At 39.7% G+C, this 19,445-nt stretch overlaps 1 protein-coding gene across 2 annotated transcripts in view; it reads left to right on the top strand.

The window, feature by feature from the left end:
• Nucleotides 1–18,689, top strand: part of Elp3 (elongator complex protein 3) — a 100,337-nt gene extending 81,648 nt beyond the window's left edge. Inside the window, exons 10-11 of one of the 2 annotated variants that reach the window (XM_070080472.1) lie at nucleotides 3,607–3,788; nucleotides 18,298–18,689. In XM_070080472.1, coding sequence (XP_069936573.1) covers nucleotides 3,607–3,788; nucleotides 18,298–18,377 — 262 coding nt within the window. In that variant the 3' untranslated portion in view covers nucleotides 18,378–18,689. The remainder of the gene's footprint in view (nucleotides 1–3,606; nucleotides 3,789–18,297) is intronic. The other variant, XM_070080477.1, reaches the window with a different exon arrangement.
• Nucleotides 18,690–19,445: the final 756 nt, after the last annotated feature.

Here is a 19,445-nt window from a genome sequence, read left to right as displayed (position 1 = left end):
CTCCTGCTAATTGTTTCTCATTTATCCACACCAATAATAACTTCTCAACCTCTTCCAGTACTGGTGATCTCATTTTTGTCAGCATATTTACCCCCTTTGCAACAACAGCATCCTTGATTTCCTTTCTCATGGCTATGATGGAAGATATGGTTGAATGATTTTTGTTATACATCCTCGCCAGTTCGCCCACACGTACGCCACTATCATATTGTTCAATGATGTTTTTCTTAAATTCAATGGTATTTCTCACCTTCTTTACCAACGGTTTGGCACTAGGAGCTTTCTTTGGAGCCATGGTAGCTTATTTAGCACTTAAATAACTTGCAAGCACTAAAATAAATGAAATATTATGAAATATTTCACTGGAGCACGTGAGAGGACCGCCGCTAACTGGTAAACAATGGCACACTGGCTGGGAAGGAAGGCTGAGGCTGAGGCGGGTCGAGGCCTGCTTACCTCGTGTATACGCGTCTGGGACGACGGGTCGTGACGGGTCGATAAACAAATTTCGGTCAATTTCCGAGTCAATATTTTGTCGAAAAAAACGGTTGATTTCCGAAATGGTCGACTTTCAGGCCGGTCAATTATTGAGGGACCACTGTATATATTATCGTGTATCTCTCTCTTCTCCACTCCAGTGAATGCATCTTCAAGACTTGCAGGCATTTCCAATAGTTTAGGTGCTCTACAGGCTCAGTGTGAGCCATAAACGATCTCTGTATTTGTTCCAGCTCAGATATTTCTCCTGTCTTGAACAGGGCTGTCAGCACTGAGCGATATTCTAAGTGAGGGAGCACTAGCAATTTGAAGAGTGTCACCATTGGCATTATTTCCCTTGTTTTGAAAGTCCTCAATACCCACCCCATCATCTTCCTGGCTGTTGTGATCTTTGTCTTGTTATGGTCTTTAACCCTTTGAGGGTTTCGGCCGTACTAGTACGGCTTACGACCCAGGGTTTTTGATGTACTAGTACGCCTAAATTCCAGTGTCTTCAAATCTAATGAGAGAAAACTGGTAGGCCTACATATGAAAGAATGGGTCTATGTGGTCAGTGTGTGCAGTATAAAAAAAATCCTGCAGCACACAGTTCGTAATGAGGAAAAAAAAACTTTGACCGTGTTTTTGGAATAAAACAGCGACTTTGCACTGTATTTTCGTATGGTATTTATTGTTGTATTCTAGTTTTCTTGGTCTCATTTTATAGAATGGAAGACATATTACAGAAATTGAGGTGATTTTGACTGGTTTTACAATGAAAAGTACCTTGAAATTGAGTGCAAAGTAGCAGAAATGTTCGATTTTTATCAAAGTTCAAAAGTAAACAAATCATGCCAAGCGTCCAATACACGTCAACTGGTGAGTCTAATATTCTTTCACAAGTGCGCTGATATTATTTATACCATTTCTACACTAATGCAGTAGTCTGCATAACAGTAAATCTTCTATTTTTTGTAAGAATAAAAATTCAAAGTGGAAAGCCAAAGAAATATAAGAGAGGCCTGGGGAAGTGACTAACAAACAGAGAACTTGTTATTTTAGTGCCAGGAATGTCTTTTTTGTTTATTCTGGACCCTATTCGGAAATTGGCATCTTTAGAAATTTGTGTGAAATTGGCAAAATTGCTAAATTCTGACCACTTTATTGGATGGTTGAAATTGGTAAATGGGTGGTTTCTTGTACTCATTCGATAGAAAAATGGAGTTCTAGTGAAATTGTTATGATTTTTGTCGACTAGTACAATGAAATTGGTCGAAAATAGGGCTCAAAGTGGGCAGAATCGCCAATACGTAAACATCGTCAAGACCGCTAACTTCGCGAGAGCATAATTTCATAAGTTTTCCATCAAATTTCATACTTTTGGTGTCATTATGATCGGGAAAAGATTCTCTATCTTTTCATAAGAAAAAATAATTTTTTTTTTTGAAATTTGGCCGATCCTGAGAACAAGTTTCAGAGAGGGCCTGTCGACCCTCAAAGGGTTAAAAGAAAGGTCCGCTGACGTGATTATTCTTAGTCTTTTACGTGTTCTTTACGTTCTACTTGGTGACCCTTTTGAGTTTTGTATATAGTGCTCCTTTCGAGTTCTTCATTTACTGCTCTGTTCACTGTCAAACCTCCAAAATTAAAAATGCTCGGTGTCCACATTTAAAAAAATGGTACAAAATATTTTTTCTGAAGGTAATGACACAAAAAATACAGAATTTAACAGAAAATTTATTATATATAACAATGGTTATAAATGACCATAATTTTTAAAGGGGTGGACCGGTAAGCCAGCGGAAGGCCTCGGTCAGATGACCAAAAGCTCCAAAGGCGGGTCATCATCTGACTAAGACCCGCGTCAGGAAACATTTGTCCTGTTTCCTGACGAACCTTACCTAACCTAACCTAGCAGAAAATTTGTGGAATACCATAGGCACAAAGTTAACAGTCTGGGCACAGTTTATGCATTGGCAATTTTGCTGACTTTAAGTCTTATTTTAAGCTAATTGCATTGTTTAATTTGATCTGATTCTTAGCTATTTCACTAGTATGACTTCTGTTTAGCTTATTTTACACAAAATTTTAAAAAATCTAGTATAAAAATGGGGGCCAAAATAAACACTGTATTCATTCTAGGCACTAAAACAGCATTTCCTCTGTTCATTAATCATATTCCCAAGCATCTCCTATCTAATGCTTTCCTTCTATTTTGAATTCATCAGACAAAAAATTGAAGATTTACTCAATGTCTCGGATAATAAAATATAACCAGGAATGATTAGTCAAAGTTTACAGCATTTCAGAATCAGATCTAGTAAAAACCCATAAAGTAGATTGGGGGAGAGTAGGGGGGGGGGGCCTTAACGGTCCACAGAAAAATCGGCCAAAATTTAATATTTTCACTAATTTGCAGTCATTTTCTAGTTACTTCTAGTCCTTGAACCAACCACATCATGTCTATTTCAGTATTATGTCTTCCATTCCATTAAAACCACCCAAAAAAAAAAAACTCAAAATCACTATTTTAAATCAAACACAATGTTACTGTTATGCAATACTGTAATAATTGTATAAATAATATCACCACATTTGTGAACATATATTAGACCCACCAGCTGGCTTGTATTAGATGTGTGAGGTCATTTGTTTACTCTTGAACAGCAGCAAAAATTTTAAATTTCTGCTATTTTGAGCTCAATTTCAACCCATTTCCAGTACTAAAACCAATCAAAATCATCTCTGTTTCTATAATATATCTTCCATTCTATCAATTGAGACCAAGAAATCACAAATACAGCTATAAAAAACATGAAAAAACACTGCGAAGTCGCTGTTTTAATCGAAAATTATGGTCTCAGTTTTTTTCCTCTCATTATGCACTGTGTGCTGCAGGATTTGTTTTATGTGGTGCACACATACCACATAGAAGTATTCTCTCATATCTAGGCCCAAATTTACCGCTCACAGCTTATCAGAGTGAGCTGAGCTCATGGTGTAAATCTACGGTTTGGACCCTCAACGTAAAGCCATAGATTTGCGGCACGGACCCTCAAAAGGTTAATTTAGGATATTATGTAAGTCATAATTATGCCTTAAAATGTACATATCTCTAATAAATTTTAGGCCTGAGTTGGTGAACGGAGTGTCAATAGTACGTGAACTACATGTGTATGGTTCAGTAGTTCCAGTGAGTTCTCGTGACCCAACCAAGTTTCAGCATCAAGGCTTTGGCATGTTGTTAATGGAAGAAGCTGAGAGGATTGCTAAGGAAGAACATGGATCTCACAAGATTTCTGTAATCTCAGGTAGGATTATAATGAATATTTTTTTCTTTTTCACTTCAATGTTCATTTGAGTACAGTACTATATTTATATGTTCTCTTCTGAGTTTGGGGCATTGGCACTTTAACCCTTTCAGGGTCGACAGGCCCTGTCAGAGACTTGTTCTCAGGGTCAGCCAAATTTAAAAAAAAAAAATTATTTTTTCTTATGAAAAATATTTTTTTTTCTAAACATTATAGGCTAAACAAAAATTTTTTACCATCAATACTTACCGAGATATGGAGGCGTGAAGTTTACCAAACTGAAGCATCATGAGGTAACATCGCCGACTGCCGTCACCCGGTATTCTTTTATTTAGTGTTTTATGTACTATTTTCTATTATTTTTTAATTTTTCTTTTTCCAAGTAACTTTTATGGCCTGTGAGACCAATATGATCATTATTTTGTAAGTTATTTCTTTTTCAATACTACACAATAATGGCATAAACACTGTTGTCATTGTTTACAGAAAATATTTACACAAACAAATGATATGAAATGTTGTTTATTACCATTTTCCTATATTTTATATACACATATACAGTCACAGGGAATGTTTCTAGAAGTTCTGCAGCCTGTGGAAGTCTTTGAAACATGGTGTCATGCACAGTGGTGTTTTACATTCCTCACACATAAAACGAGTGTCTCTGCGTTGTTGTGGGCGTTTTTTTGTATGTGCACAGACGTAACACCTCTTCTGAGCCTTTTTCTTGAAAGCAGTAGCAGGCAGTTTTACCAGGAAGTGATCACCATGCTTCAGACGAGAAGGAAGTTGTTGAAAATTTGGTGGGCTGTCTATTGCAGGTGTTGTTCCTTGGTACATGAATACTATTTGTCTGATGACAGACAATCAGAATTTGCCATATGGTGGTTTGTTTCTGGTCCTCATCTTATACATATTATAAGCATTCAGCATGGAATGTCCAGAAGATGGAAAAAGAGTTTTATGTACCACTTATAACTCTTGCGAACACAATCAGCAAACCCAATCTGCATGTCACATTTGTCCACTGAATGCATATTGAGGGTGCAGTCCATCACAGCTGCAGGTTTTAGAATGGGTTCATTGCTTTATGCTGCCTGCCAGTGTCTGCCATTTCATTAGGGTGAACTGATGACAACAGTGTGACATCTCGTTTGTCATGCCACCGAAATGCCATGATGTCATTGGCAGCAAATGCCTGCACCTCACCTCTACGAGTGCCAGCGTCAAACCTGGGCATATGTTTCCGATTTGCACGCACTGTGCCACACACATCTGTCATGTTCACTCGCAAAAAATCACTGAGTGTGGGGCTTGTGTACCAGTTATCTGTATATAATATATGCCCCTTACCAAGGTATGGTTCTATCATTGTTCTAACCACATCACCAGAGATGCCCAATAACTTCCTGGTATTTTGCAATGTATAACTTCCAGTGTACACAATAATATCCAATACCAAACTACTATAACAATCACAAAGCACAAACAACTTTGTACCAAACCGTTTCCTCTTGCTTGGTATGTACTGCTTGAAATAGAGAGTTCCTTTGAACAGAATCAAAGACTCGTCAATTACAAGCTTCCTGAAGGGATAAAAATACATATTGAATTTCTCTTTCAGATACACAAACACATCTTTCTTTCTTTCAACACACTAGCTGTATCCCACCGAGGCGGGGTGGCCCAAAAGGAAAAATGAAAGTTTCTCCTTTTACATTTAGTAATATATACAGGAGAAGGGGTTACTAGCCCCTTGCTCCCGGCATTTTAGTCGCCTCTTACAACACGCATGGCTTATGGAGGAAGAATTCTGGTCCACTTCCCCGTGGAGATAAGAGGAAATAAACATGAACAAGAACTAGAAAGAAAATAGAAGAAAACCCGAAGGGGTGTGTATATATATGCTTGTACATGTATGTGTAGTGTGACCTAAGTGTAAGTAGAAGTAGCAAGACGTACCTGAAATCTTGCATGTGTATGAGACAGAAAAAAAAAGACACCAGCAATCCTACCATCGTGTAAAACAATTACAGGCTTCAGTTTTACACTCACCTGGCAGGACGGTAGTACCTCCCTGGGCGGTTGCTGTCTACCAACCTACTACCTATAACACAAACACATGCCTAATCTTATATAACCTGTCGTTTCTGTCAGGCCTGGTTTTATCTGAGAAGTGAAGCATACGTAACATTAGCACAAATCGATTCACTGGCATTATATCACTGAAACCTGGGGTTGCAATCAGGCGGTCTGTTGACCAGTATGATTTCACACTGTGCTTATACACATGTGGCATAAGCATTATTGTGGCAAAGAAAAGATACATCTCAGCCACAGTTGTCTCCTTCCACTGGTGTAGACGTGATTTTGGTGAAAGTATTGTGTTCGCCATGGCGTACTCGTAGTATGTGTTGCTTTCCACGACAATACTTTCATTCAGGAGTTCGTCAAAGAATAACTCAAAACATTCCAGTTCACTGGCATTGTTCCCAAGTGTACAGGATGGCTGCATTCCACTTTGGCTGTCATCAAACTGGTGGGGATTTGGAACAAAATTGACAGCTTCCTGCCAATCCCAGGTGTGGTCTGCTGGTGAGTACTGGACAATGACAGGTGGTTGTGGAGGCTGGTGTGGTGGGTGGGTGGGGGATGGTGGCCTTTGTTGTAGATCAGTTGAGGCAGCGGCGTGGGTGGCAGCGTTGGTGGCAGCGTGGGTGGCACTGCTGGTGCCTCACGCCCTCACAGCTGGCACCACCACTACCACCACCATGCACATTTTCCATCCCAATTGCAACAGTATCATTGTCATTTTCACTGTCAGTTCCTGTTGTACAGCCACGGGATGTACTCTGAGATGTACTCCTTCCCCTTGGAATAGCATATGGCACACTACCAGAGCGCATATATCGTCATATATACTGACGCTTCACTGGGGAATATTGCACTTCACTATCACTACTGGAACTAGTTTGAAGAGCTTGTAGTTCATAATCACAGTCACTATCATCACAAATGCTCACATCTGAGTTTGGGATTTGGGAAAATAGGAGTTTCCTCTTTGATGCTGGTACAACTGAGCGTGAACAAGACGGCCCAGCAGCAGAGGTGGAAGGCTGAGGGTCGTCTGGGTTTTCCTCACTATTACCGATATTATGGTCATTAGTTTCGGTCAAAACCTCACCAAAACCTTGAAACTCATCTTCACTGGTACTTCCATCTGTATTAGAACTGTCACTGGGGAACAAAAGTGTCCCAGTTCACCGAGGAGTGAGGAGCTTCTTACCGCGAGGCATGGTGGACAAGGCGTACCAACATGGCGTTCCCACAATGCGCCACTGGGTCCCAGATTTTTTTTCTACTGCACACACCCACCACACAGACCCATTCTCTCACATCTAGGCCTACCAGCCTTTTCCTGTGAGATTTGAAGGCGCTAGAATTTATGCGTACTAGTACGTCAAAAACCCTGGCGCGTAAGCCATACTAGTACCTTTGACTGTCCTGTATTGTCTAGTATCAAAAGAACATTTGAAATTATAATCTGCCCATTGTCGGATTATTATGTATCTGTGAAGGGGGAGCTTTTAGCCCTGGTTTACTGTAAACTAAGGAAAGGTTCATGCAGCTGTTTGCATGTATAAGAACCCTCTGCTCAGTTTTATTTAAACCATTCCTGGTTTTGGTTTCTGTGCAATAAGTTTGAGAACATCTCTGGATCAGCTTCAAACTTTCAACATTGTTGTATCCTTCTTAGAAGAAAATTGGACTTGTTAATGGAATGTGTAGGAGACAATTTGGCAGTTTTATTATTCATATGGCATAGTATTATTGTCTGTAAAATGTCTTAAGCCTAATCAGAACAGCTTCAATTGGTACTGGCTGATGCATCTTTTAAGAAGGATGATTTTCTATAAGTTTAGGTTATGTAGGTGCAAATTTGCTAATACATGTATACCAACAGTTAAAAAATAAATTTGTTGGATTCCATGCAGCTTCAAACTGTAAGCAATAGTGCCTTGCTTAGAGGAAGATTTCATATTTTGTAGACTTTGTAGCCTCTGATTTGCTAATTTTATTAATAAAATTTTGAGGTATTATATATACTCTTCTGGACCATTAAGAAACAAGGATATAAAGCTGAAAAATTTAATAAATCTTTAAAACATTTCAAACTACAGTACATAAAGTTGTACACAATTCTGTTTAGCCATTTAGGAGATATAAATTTTAATCTTAAACCTGCAACAAATGTTAAATAATCTACAGTTAACTGCTAGTTAAGATGGTAGTTATGATTTTGAAAATGATGTCTAATCAAAAATTGTCTAAAATGAACTGAAGAAGATACAGTGGACCCCCGCATACCGATTTTAATCCGTGCAAGAGGGCTCATTGGTATGCGAAATAATCGGTATGCGAATGAATTTTCCCCATAAGAAATAATGGAAATCAAATTAATCCGTGCAAGACACCCAAAAGTATGAAAAAAAAAATTTTTTACCACATGAAATGTTAATTTTAATACACACAAACTGAAAAAGGCATGCACAATTACATGACACTTTCTTTTATTGAAGATCTGGTGATGATTGATGGGATGGGAGGAGGGGAGAGAGAGTGTTAGTGTTTAGAAGGGGAATCCCCTTCCATTAAGACTTGAGGTGTCGAGTCCTTTTCTGGGGTTACTTCCCTTCTTCTTTTAATGCCACTAGGACCAGCTTCAGAGTCACTGGACTTCTTTCGCACAACATATCTGTCCATAGTGGCCTGTACCTCTCGTTCCTTTATGACTTCCCTAAAGTGTTTCACAACATTGTCAGTGTACAGGTTGCCAACACGGCTTGCAATAGCTGTGTGAGGGTGATTCTCATCCATAAAGGTTTGCACTTTCAGCCACATTGCACAGATTTCCTTAATCTTTGTAGTAGGCAACTTCTTCAATTTCTCTCTCCCCTCCTCTGAACCAGTTTCCTCAGGTCTGGCCTCTTGCTCTTGAAGTTGATCTATCAGCTCATCAGTGGTTAGTTCTTCATTGTCCTCCTCCACCAACTCTTCCACATCATCCCCACTAACCTCCAACCCCAAGGACTTTCCCAATGCCACAATGGATTCCTCAACTGGCATAATCCTCTCAGGGTTAGCCTCAAAGCCTTCAAAATCCCTTTTGTCTACACATTCTGGCCACAGTTTCTTCCAAGCAGAGTTCAAGGTCTTCTTAGTCACTCCCTCCCAAGCCTTACCTATAAGGTTTACACAATTGAGGATATTAAAGTGCTCTCTCCAAAACTCTCTTAGAGTCAGTTGAGTTTCTGAGGTCACTACAAAGCACCTTTCAAACAGAGCTTTTGTGTACAGTTTTTTGAAGTTTGCAATAACCTGCTGATCCATGGGCTGCAGGAGAGGAGTGGTATTAGGAGGCAAAAACTTCACCTTAATGAATTTCATGTCCCCATAAAGTCACTCTGCCACGTCTGTAGGATGACCAGGGGCATTGTCTAACACCAGGAGGCACTTAAGTTCTAATTTCTTTTTAGTTAGGTAATCTTTCACATTGGGGGCAAATGCATGGTGTAACCAGTCATAGAAAAAGTCCCTAGTGACCCATGCCTTACTGTTTGCCCTCCACAGCACACACAAATTCTCCTTGAGGACATTCTTTTGCCTGAACGGTCTGGGAGTTTCAGAGTGATACACTAATAAAGGCTTAACTTTGCAATCACCAGTAGCATTGGAACACATCGACAAAGTAAGCCTGTCTTTCATAGGCTTATGTCCTGGGAGTGCCTTTTCCTCCTGAGTAATGTAGGTCCTGCTTGGCATTTTCTTCCAAAACAGGCCTGTTTCATCACAATTAAACACTTGTTCAGGTTTCAGTCCTTCACTGTCTATGTACTTCTTGAATTCCTGCACATATTTTTCAGCTGCTTTGTGGTCCGAACTGGCAGCCTCACCATGCCTTATCACACTATGGATGCCACTACGCTTCTTAAATCTCTCAAACCAACCTTTGCTGGCCTTAAATTCACTCACATCAGCACTAGTTGCAGGCATTTTTTTAATTAAATCCTCATGCAACTTCCTAGCCTTTTCGCTTATGATCGCTTGAGAGACGCTATCTCCTGCTAGCTGTTTTTCATTTATCCACACCAATAAGAGTCTCTCAACATCTTCCATCACTTGCGATCTTTGTTTCGAAAACACAGTTAAACCTTTGGCAAGAACAGCTTCCTTGATTGCCTTTCTGGTGCCCACAATAGTAGCGATGGTTGATTGGGGCTTCTTGTACAACCTGGCCAGGTCGGCGATACGCACTCCACTTTCATACTTATCAATGATCTCTTTCTTCATCTCTATTGGAATTCTCACCCTTATTGCTGTAGGGTTGGCACTAGAAGCTTTCTTGGGGCCCATGGTCACTTATTTTCCAGATAAAGCACCGAAAACACTGTAATAATACGAAATATTCCGATTGTATGCTTGGATGTTACCGCGGAGGCTGGCTGGTAAACAATGGCACGGGCGGCACATGTGAGGCTGGCTGAGGGCGCACATTGGACGCGTCTCGGAAGAACAGCGGTGAGCGGGTTTTTAAGCGGTATGCGAGGCAAAATTTTTGCGATTAAAGCAAGCGGTATGCGGATTAATCGTTATGTGATGCCAACGGTATGCGGGGGTCCACTGTAAGGTTATATTTTTCTAATTCCAAAAAAACCAAACAGATTTTTGTTGAAGCTTTGTAATTCACCAAGACTCAAAAATAATAAAGTTTTCTATTCCTTACATTATAATTTTCATTACTAGTTGATCTAGAAATATACAGAGAGGGTTAATGTAACCCTTTACTGTACCTATACAAACATTTGACAGGCAGCTCTGCACTCATCTTACATGTCACAACTATATCCAGCCACCACCATCACAACAATCACCTGCAAACATCAGTGTGTTCAATAATACAGCGGAACCTTGGCTTGCGAATTTAATCCATTCCGTGACCTTGTTCGTATCCTGATTTGTTCAGGCCTGGTCACAGACCGGGCCGCGGGGGCGTTGACCCCCGAAACTCTCTCCAGGTAAACTCTCTCCAGATATGCTGAGTCAATTTTCCTTATTTAAATTAACTGAAATGCAATTAATCCGTTCCAGCCTCTCAGGAGGCATGACAAAATAATGCTAATATCAACTCTATGGCTTAGTTATCTATCGCAATTCATCTAATATAACATAAACAATATTAATAACATAGAAACATGATATATACAGTGGACCCCTGCATAACGATTACCTCCGAATGCGACCAATTATGTAAGTGTATTTATGTAAGTGCGTTTGTACGTGTATGTTTGGGGGTCTGAAATGGACTAATCTACTTCACAATATTTCTTATGGGAACAAATTCGGTCAGTACTGGCACCTGAACATACTTCTGGAGTGAAAAAATATCGTTAACCGGGGGTCCACTGTAATCTAGAATGAATAAAATAGGCCATAATATGGCAAGTGATGGCAACACCAGCAGCAGCAGAAAGCATCTGCTGTTTACTCTTCCACCTCTCCCACTCTAGTACCTTCCTAGTCCATAACCCTCACACCTAGCTTGTGTTTATCTATGATTAGTGGTGAGGTTGTCACTTCTGGAGCAGAGGCATGGACATTGGCCTCTACTCCAGAACAACAGATATTAGAGTCAGCAAATAAAACCCCCCTAAATTCCACCAATACAACATTTGTCTTTGCAAATATACAGGGTCTAAAGCCATCAAAAAACAATAAAATTCCTTACATCAAGGGACTGCTCACGGAGTCAAATGCAATGTTTGCAGCATTCACAGAGACCCACATAAAGGATCATTATGACAACGAAATATGGATCCCAGGTTATAACCTATTCTGATGCGACAGACTAAACAGGCAACAGGGGGGGACGGGGGGTTGGCCTGTATGTCACAGAGTCGCTCATTTGCACAGAACTACTAAACACTTCAAATAATGTAGTTGAAGTTCTGGCGGTAAAGATCAAAAACCAAAACCTTGTCATTGTGGTAGTATACAAGCCTCCAGATGCAACTTCCCAGCAATTCCAGGAGCAGAGTGAGAAATTGACCACTGTCTGGAAAATCTCCCAACTCCTGCCCCAAGCATCTTACTACTAGGAGATTTCAACCTGAGACACCTAAAATGGAGGAGTATAGCAAACAATGTTTTAGCAGAGATCACCCCGGGAGGCAGCTATGATGAAAATTCACACACACACGAACTATTAAATCTCTGCAACAAATTCACCTTAAACCAGCAAATAGTAGAGCCTACAAGACTAGAAAATATACTGGATTTCATCTTCACTAACAATGATGATCTGATACATAATATAACTGTATCAAAGACAATTCACTCAGATCACAACATAATAGAGGTACAGACATGTATGCACAGGGCTGCAGACCAGAAAAATGTGAGCAGTCATGAAGGTCTCTTCATGAAATTCAATTTCAGTAACAAAAACATACAATGGGATCAAGTAAACCATGTCCTAAATGAAACAAGCTGGGAAGATATCCTAAACAACACGGATCCGAACATTTGCCTGGAAAAAATGAATTCTGTGGTTCTTGAGATCTGTCAAGACACATTCCAATAAGAAAAAGAAAGAGAAGATGTAAACTAGAAAGAGAGTGATGTTCCCTATACAGACGAAGGCGAAGAGTCACAGAGCTGCTGAGTGGGGCCATTATATCTGAAATACGAAGAGAGGCACTAGTCAATGAAGTTGCAAATACCGAATGTAAGCTGAAGGAATCTTATAGGAGACAAGAATCACAGGAAGAATTAAAAACCATAAAGGAAATTGAAAAAACCCAAAATACTTCTTCTCTTATGCCAAATCTAAGGGAAAAACAATATCCAGTATTAGGCCCCTGCTTAGGCAGGATGGGACATACACAGATGATAGCCAAGAAATGAGTGAGATACTAAAGTCCCAATATGACTCAGTGTTCAGCGATCCACTGCCCACTCTAAGGGTCAACAATCCAAATGAATTCTTTATGAACGAAACCCAAAATTTGGTCATCCCAAAACTCTTGGATATTATTCTAACTCTACAGGATTTTGAAGAGGCAATTAACCCTTTGACTGTCGCAACCCCCAGTCCTGAGGTGTCTCCTGGTGTCGCAAAATTTAAAAAAAAAAAAAATATTTTTTCTTATGAAATGATAGAGAATCTTTTCCCGATTGCAATGACACCAAAAAAACGAAATTTGATGGAAAACTGGCGGAATTATGCTCTCGCGAAGTTAGCGACCTCGGCGATATTTACAAATCTGCAATTTCGCCCACTTTGAGCCCTATTTTCAGCTAATTCCATTGTTCCAGTCGACCAAATGCATAGCTATTTCTTAGAACCCCATTTTTTCTATCGATTGAGTACAAGAAACTGCCCATTTACTGATTTCAACTACCCAATAATGTGGTCAGAAATTTGCAATTTGGCCAATTTCACAAAAATTATAAAATATGACAGTTTCAAAATAAGGTCCAGAATGAACAATGCAGACATTCCTGGCTCTAAAATAACATTTTCTTTGTTCATCAGTCATGTCTCCAGGCCCCTCTGATATTACTCTTGCTTTCTATTTTGAATTTTTATTCAAACAAAAAATAGAAGACTTACTATTATGCAGACTACTGCAATACTGTAATAATTGTATAAATAACATCAACCCATTCATGACTGCATATTAGAATGGCTAGTTGGACATTTATTGGACAATGACATCATTTGTTTACTTCTGAACATTGGCAAAAATCAAACATTTTCCCTACTTTGAGCTCCATTTCCAGGTTCTTTTTATAGTAAAATCAATCAAAATCACCTCTACTTCTATAATATGTTTTCCATTCTATCAAATGAGACCAAGAAAATGAGAATACAACCGTAAATACTATACGAAAATAGACCACAAATTCGGCATTTTAATTAAAAAAACTGGTCGGAGTTTTTTTTTTCTCATTATGCACTGCGTGCTCCAGGATTTTTTTTATATGGTGCACACTGACCAATTCTCTCGCATGTGGGCCTACCAGCTTTCTCCTGCTTGATTTGAAGCCGCTAGAATTTATGAGTATATATACGTCAAAAAGGGTTAATGACATGCCCATGCACTCTGCCCCAGGCCCAAACTCGTGGAACTCCGTGTTTATCAAGAATTGCAAGAAGCCCTATCACATGCCTTCAGCATTTTATGGAGAGGGAGCATGGACACAGGGGTCTTCCCACACACACTAAAAACAACAGACATAGCCCCACTCTGCAAAGGTGGCAGTAAAGCAATTGCAAAGAACTACAGACTGATAGCACTAACATCCCATATCATAAAAATCTTTCAGAGGGTTCTAAGAAGCAAGATAGCCAACTCACCTAGATACCCATCAATTACACAACCCAGGGCAACCCAGGTTTAGAGCAGGTCACTCCTGCCTGTCCCAGCTACTGGACCACTATGACAAGGTCCTGGATGCTGTAGAGGATAAACAAAATACAGATGTAGTATACACAGACTTTGCAAAAGCTTTTGACAAGTGTGACCATGGTGTAATAGTACACAAAATGGAATAACGGGAAAAGTTGGTAGATGGACCTACAACTTCCTGACAAATAGAACACAAAGAGTAATAGTAAATAGAGTAAAGTCCCAGGCATCCATGGTAAAAGCTCTGTTCCACAAGGCACAGTACTTGCTCCCATTCTATTCCTAATCCTCATTTCTGACTTAGAGAAGTAAGCCATAGCTCCGTGTCTTCCTTTGCGGATGACACCCAGATTACCATGGCAGTGACCTCCATCGAAGACACTGCGAGACTCCAAGCCGACATCAACCAAATCTTTGAATGGGCCACTCAAAACAATATGAAGTTCAACGAGGAGAAATTTCAACTACTCAGATATGGGAATCTAGAAGAAATTAAAAATATGTCAGTGTTTAAGACAGTCTAACCATACTGTAGAGCGGAAAAGTAATGTGAAGGACCTGGGAGTGATAATGTCAGAGGATCTTGCCTTCAAAGACCACAACAATGTATCTACTTCATCTGCTAGGAAAATAATAGGATGGATAATGAGAAACTTCAAGACTAGGGACGCCAAGCCCATGATGATTCTCTTCAAATCGCTTGTGCTCTCTAGGCTGGAATACTGCTGTACACTAACGGGCCCCTTCAAGGCTGGTGAAATTGTACAGACCTGGAGAGTGTACTAAGAACTTTCACGGCACACGTACAAGTACAATAAGGCACCTAAACTACTGGGAATGGTTGAAGGTCCTTGATCTGTATTCCCTCGAATGCAGGTGAGAGAGAGACATGATAATATACACTTAGAAGGTCCTAGAGGGATTGGTACCAAACCTGCACATGAAAATCACTCCATATGAAAGCAGAAGACTCGGCAGGAGATGCAACATTCCCCCTATGAAAAGCAGGGGCGCCACGAGTACACTGAGAGACAACACATTAAGTGTCTGGGGCCCCAAGACTCTTCAATTGCCTCCTAGCATACATAAGAGGGATTGCCAGTAGACCCCTGGCTGCCTTCAAGAAGTCACTCGACAGAAACCTAAAGTCAGTACCTGACCAACCGGGCTGTTTTTCGTACGTCAGCTTGCTTGCGACATGAAATATTGATCAGACCCTGATCCACCATGAGGCCTGGTCTCAGAGCGGGCTGCGGGGGCGTTAACCCCCGAAACCCTCTCCAGGTAAACTCCAGGTATGTAACCAAAGGTGTGGTCAAGACAGATAGTATCTTGTTTACTTACCTCTGACCCTCATTTTATCACTCTGGGATGCTTAAATGAAATGGAATATTATGTGTAGGTGGGGTGGCCTGGTATGGTAGCCCAACTGGCTACCATACATACCACACTTGATTTCTTAAAATAAATACTATTTGTCTCACCCTAGATTAAGACTACAAATATTTTAAGGTAAGTAATGAGTGCACTATGTGTTTATTTTACTTTTTATTGTTTTTTGATGCCTAGTTCTATTGCTAACTTAATATATGTTAGTGTAAACTTGTTGTCTAGTATTTGTATGCATTTATAAGGTGAAAAAAGGGTGTTCCACTTTACGGCAGTAGCCTGGAACCTAACCTGCCATATAAGTGGGGCCCTAAGATAAGATAAGATTTCGTTCGGATTTTTAACCCCGGAGGGTTAGCCACCCAGGATAACCCAAGAAAGTCAGTGCGTCATCGAGGACTGTCTAACTTATTTCCATTGGGGTCCTTAATCTTGTCCCCCAGGATGCGACCCACACCAGTCGACTAACACCCAGGTACCTATTTGCTGCTAGGTGAACAGGACAACAGGTGTAAGGAAACGTGTCGAATGTTTCCACCCGCCGGGAATCGAACCCGGGCCCTCCGTGTGTGAAGCGGGAGCTTTAGCCACCAGGCCACCGTACATTGATTGTATAGTCCTAATCTTTCTCACTACATTATTGTTATGTATTGCTCTCAGATGCTTGGATTTCCAACAAGCATGAGTGAGCGTGTTAGATAGAAGCAAATCGAGATAAATGGTTTTTAGGACTTGACGTGCTGTTGGAGTGTGAGCAAGGTAACATTTATGGAGGGATTCAGGGAAACCGCCAGGCCGGACTTGAGTCCTGGAGATGGGAAGTACAGTGTCTACACTCTGAAGGAGGGTTGTTAACCCTTTCAGGGTTTCGGACGTACTAGTACGCCTAAATTCTAGCGCCCCCAAATCTAGTGAGAGAAAGCTGGTAGCCCTACATATGAAAGAATGGGTCTATGTGGTCAGTGTGCACAGTATAAAAAAAAATCCTGCAGCACACAGTGCGTAATGAGAAAAAAAAACTTTGACCGTGTTTTTGGATTAAAACAGCAACTTTGCACTGCATTTTCGTATGGTATTTATTGTTGTATTCTAGTTTTCCTGGTCTCATTTTATAGAATGGAAGACATATTACAGAAATTGAGATGATTTTGACTGGTTTTACAATGAAAAGTACCTTGAAATTGAGCTCATAGTAGCAGAAATGTTTGATTTTTATCAAAGTTCAAAAGTAAACGAATCATGCTACGCGTCCAATACATGTCAACTGGTGAGTCTAATATTCTTTCACAAGTGTGCTGATATTATTTATACCATTTCTACACAAATGCAGTAGTCTGCATAACAGTAAATCTTCTATTTTTTGTGAGAATAAAAATTCAAAGTGGAAAGCAAAAGAATGTAAGAGGGACATGGGGACGTGACTAATGAACAGAGGAAATGTTATTTTAGTGCCAGGAATGTCTTTGTGTATTCTGGACCCAATTTGGAAATTGGCATCTTTTGAAATTTGTGTGAAATTGGCAAAATTGCTAAATTCTGACCACTTTATTGGATAGTTGAAATCGGTAAATGGGTGGTTTCTTTTACTCATTCGATAGAAAAAAAATGGAGTTCTAGCAAAATAGTTATGATTTTTGTTGACTAGTACACTGGAATTGTGCGAAAATAGGGCTCAAAGTGGGCAAAATCGCCGATGCGTAAACATCGTCGAGACCACTCACTTCACAAGAGCATAATTCCGTAAGATTTCTATCAAATTTCATACTTTTGGTGTCATTATGATTGGGAAAAGGTTCTCTGTGTTTTCATAAGAAAAAAGTTTTTTTTTTTTTGAAATTTGGCGACCCTGAGAACAAGTCTCGGAGAGGGCCTGGCAACCCTGAAAGGGTTAATGTTGCAGTTATATAACTGTGGTGTAAGTGTGCCTCTGGCAAGACAGTGATGGAGTAAATGATGAAAAAAAATTTTTTCGGTCCACCTGTCATGTGGGTTTTCGATAAAACGTGGATGGGTAAAAATACTCACGTAGGCTGGTAGTATGTATAATATAACGGAAAGTATGGGAAAGTACCAACAGCCGACCTGCCTCTCTCTGCTCCCTATCTTCAACTGACCCACCAGTGCCTACGGGTGAGGGGTGTTTGAAATCCTGCTATGGTCAGCAGCAATATGAATAATCAGTCAGTGATTCACGCAGACGGTTGGTAGTGAGTCATCTACTGGTACACTGGTTACTGGTAACTGGTTACTAGGAACTGGTACTACTACTGAGACACCCTGCCTTGGTGGAAAATGTCCGATGTGCTTAATTTATCTCACTTTCTACTGAACATTACATTCTTTTCTTCTCAGTGTTTTTTTTCCAGTACTGTGCATTCCTTGTGCCCATCATGCAAATTTTCTCCATCTTTCCATCATTTTCATCTTTGTGTATTTTGATGCATAGTACTTTACCTTCCAAGCACTTGGATACTTTATTGTAGTCAGTGTCCTATTATTTCTAGTAAATGCTATGTGGAGCTAGTAAATCTGTAAATTATATTAATGAATATTTTATCTTTATTTTCAGTTAATTAGTTGGCTCATAATAATTTTCAACAGTTTTCTCATACATACAGTACTGATTTGGTGCTCTTATTTTATTTCAGGCATTGGTACTCGCAACTATTATCGAAAACTTGGTTATGAACTTGAAGGGCCATATATGTCTAAATTCCTTGTCTACTAATATGAAAAATGTTGCATCATTACTATTACCTCCACTGGTTGAATTACATTTGTATAAATATATAACTGGTATATACAAGTTTTTTGTAATGTTTTTCTTGGATAACTGTGGCAGTAAATAATAAAATATAACCACAGTAGTGCTGTACTGATACATAGCATTGCAGTGCTGCAGATGTTTCATTATTTCCAGCTGCTACATGTTCCATAATGTTGTGTTTATATTATTTTTATTGCACTGCTTACCCTTGAGGCTAACAAAATCATAAAGCATATTGATATTTGAACTTTCCAATGAAGTTTGTTAAATAATGATCTAAGAGTTTGAAAGTGCAAAACCTATAACTGCCTATACAGCAGCTTAAATATGAAATATCAAAGTTGTAATACCACCTTAAAAAAATCTGCACTTTAAACGTGCTTTTGGAACACTGTCTTATTACTGTAGCACAATTTATATCAATCATCCAAGTACAGTGGACCCTCAGCTAACAATATTAATCCGTTCCTGAAAGCTCATCATATGCTGAAATTATTGTTAGCTGAATTAATTTTCCCCATAAGAAATAATGGAAATCAAATTAATCTGTGCAAGACACCCCAAAGTATGAAAAAAAAAAAATTTACATGAAATATTAATTTTAATACACACAAACTGACACTTACCTTTATTGAAGATCTGGTGATGATTGATGGGATGGGAGGAGGGAAGAGTGTGGAAGTTGTTAATGTTTAGAAGGGGAATCCCCTTCCATTAGGACTTGAGGTAGCAAGTCCTTTTCCGGGGTTACTTCCCTTCTTTTAATGCCACTAGGACCAGCTTGAGTCACTGGACCTCTGTCGCACAACATATCTGTCGATAGAGGCCCCTCAAGGAAGGTTCCTTGATGCTGGTGAGGGGCTCTTGATCTAGGGAACTGGATCTGTGCTCCAGTTCCCTGAATTAAGCCTGAATACCTTCCATCCCTCCCCCAAGCACTGTATAATCCTATGGGTTTAATGCTTCTCCCTTGATTATGATAATAATAATGTCCATAGAGGCCTGTACCTCCCATTCCTTTATGATTTA

The sequence above is a fragment of the Cherax quadricarinatus genome, chromosome 6 (genome assembly GCF_038502225.1).
Source record: "Cherax quadricarinatus isolate ZL_2023a chromosome 6, ASM3850222v1, whole genome shotgun sequence".
NCBI lineage: Eukaryota > Metazoa > Arthropoda > Malacostraca > Decapoda > Parastacidae > Cherax > Cherax quadricarinatus.
The sequence above is the reverse complement of the archived record's forward strand: the minus strand, read 5'-3'. Positions and strand labels throughout refer to the sequence as shown.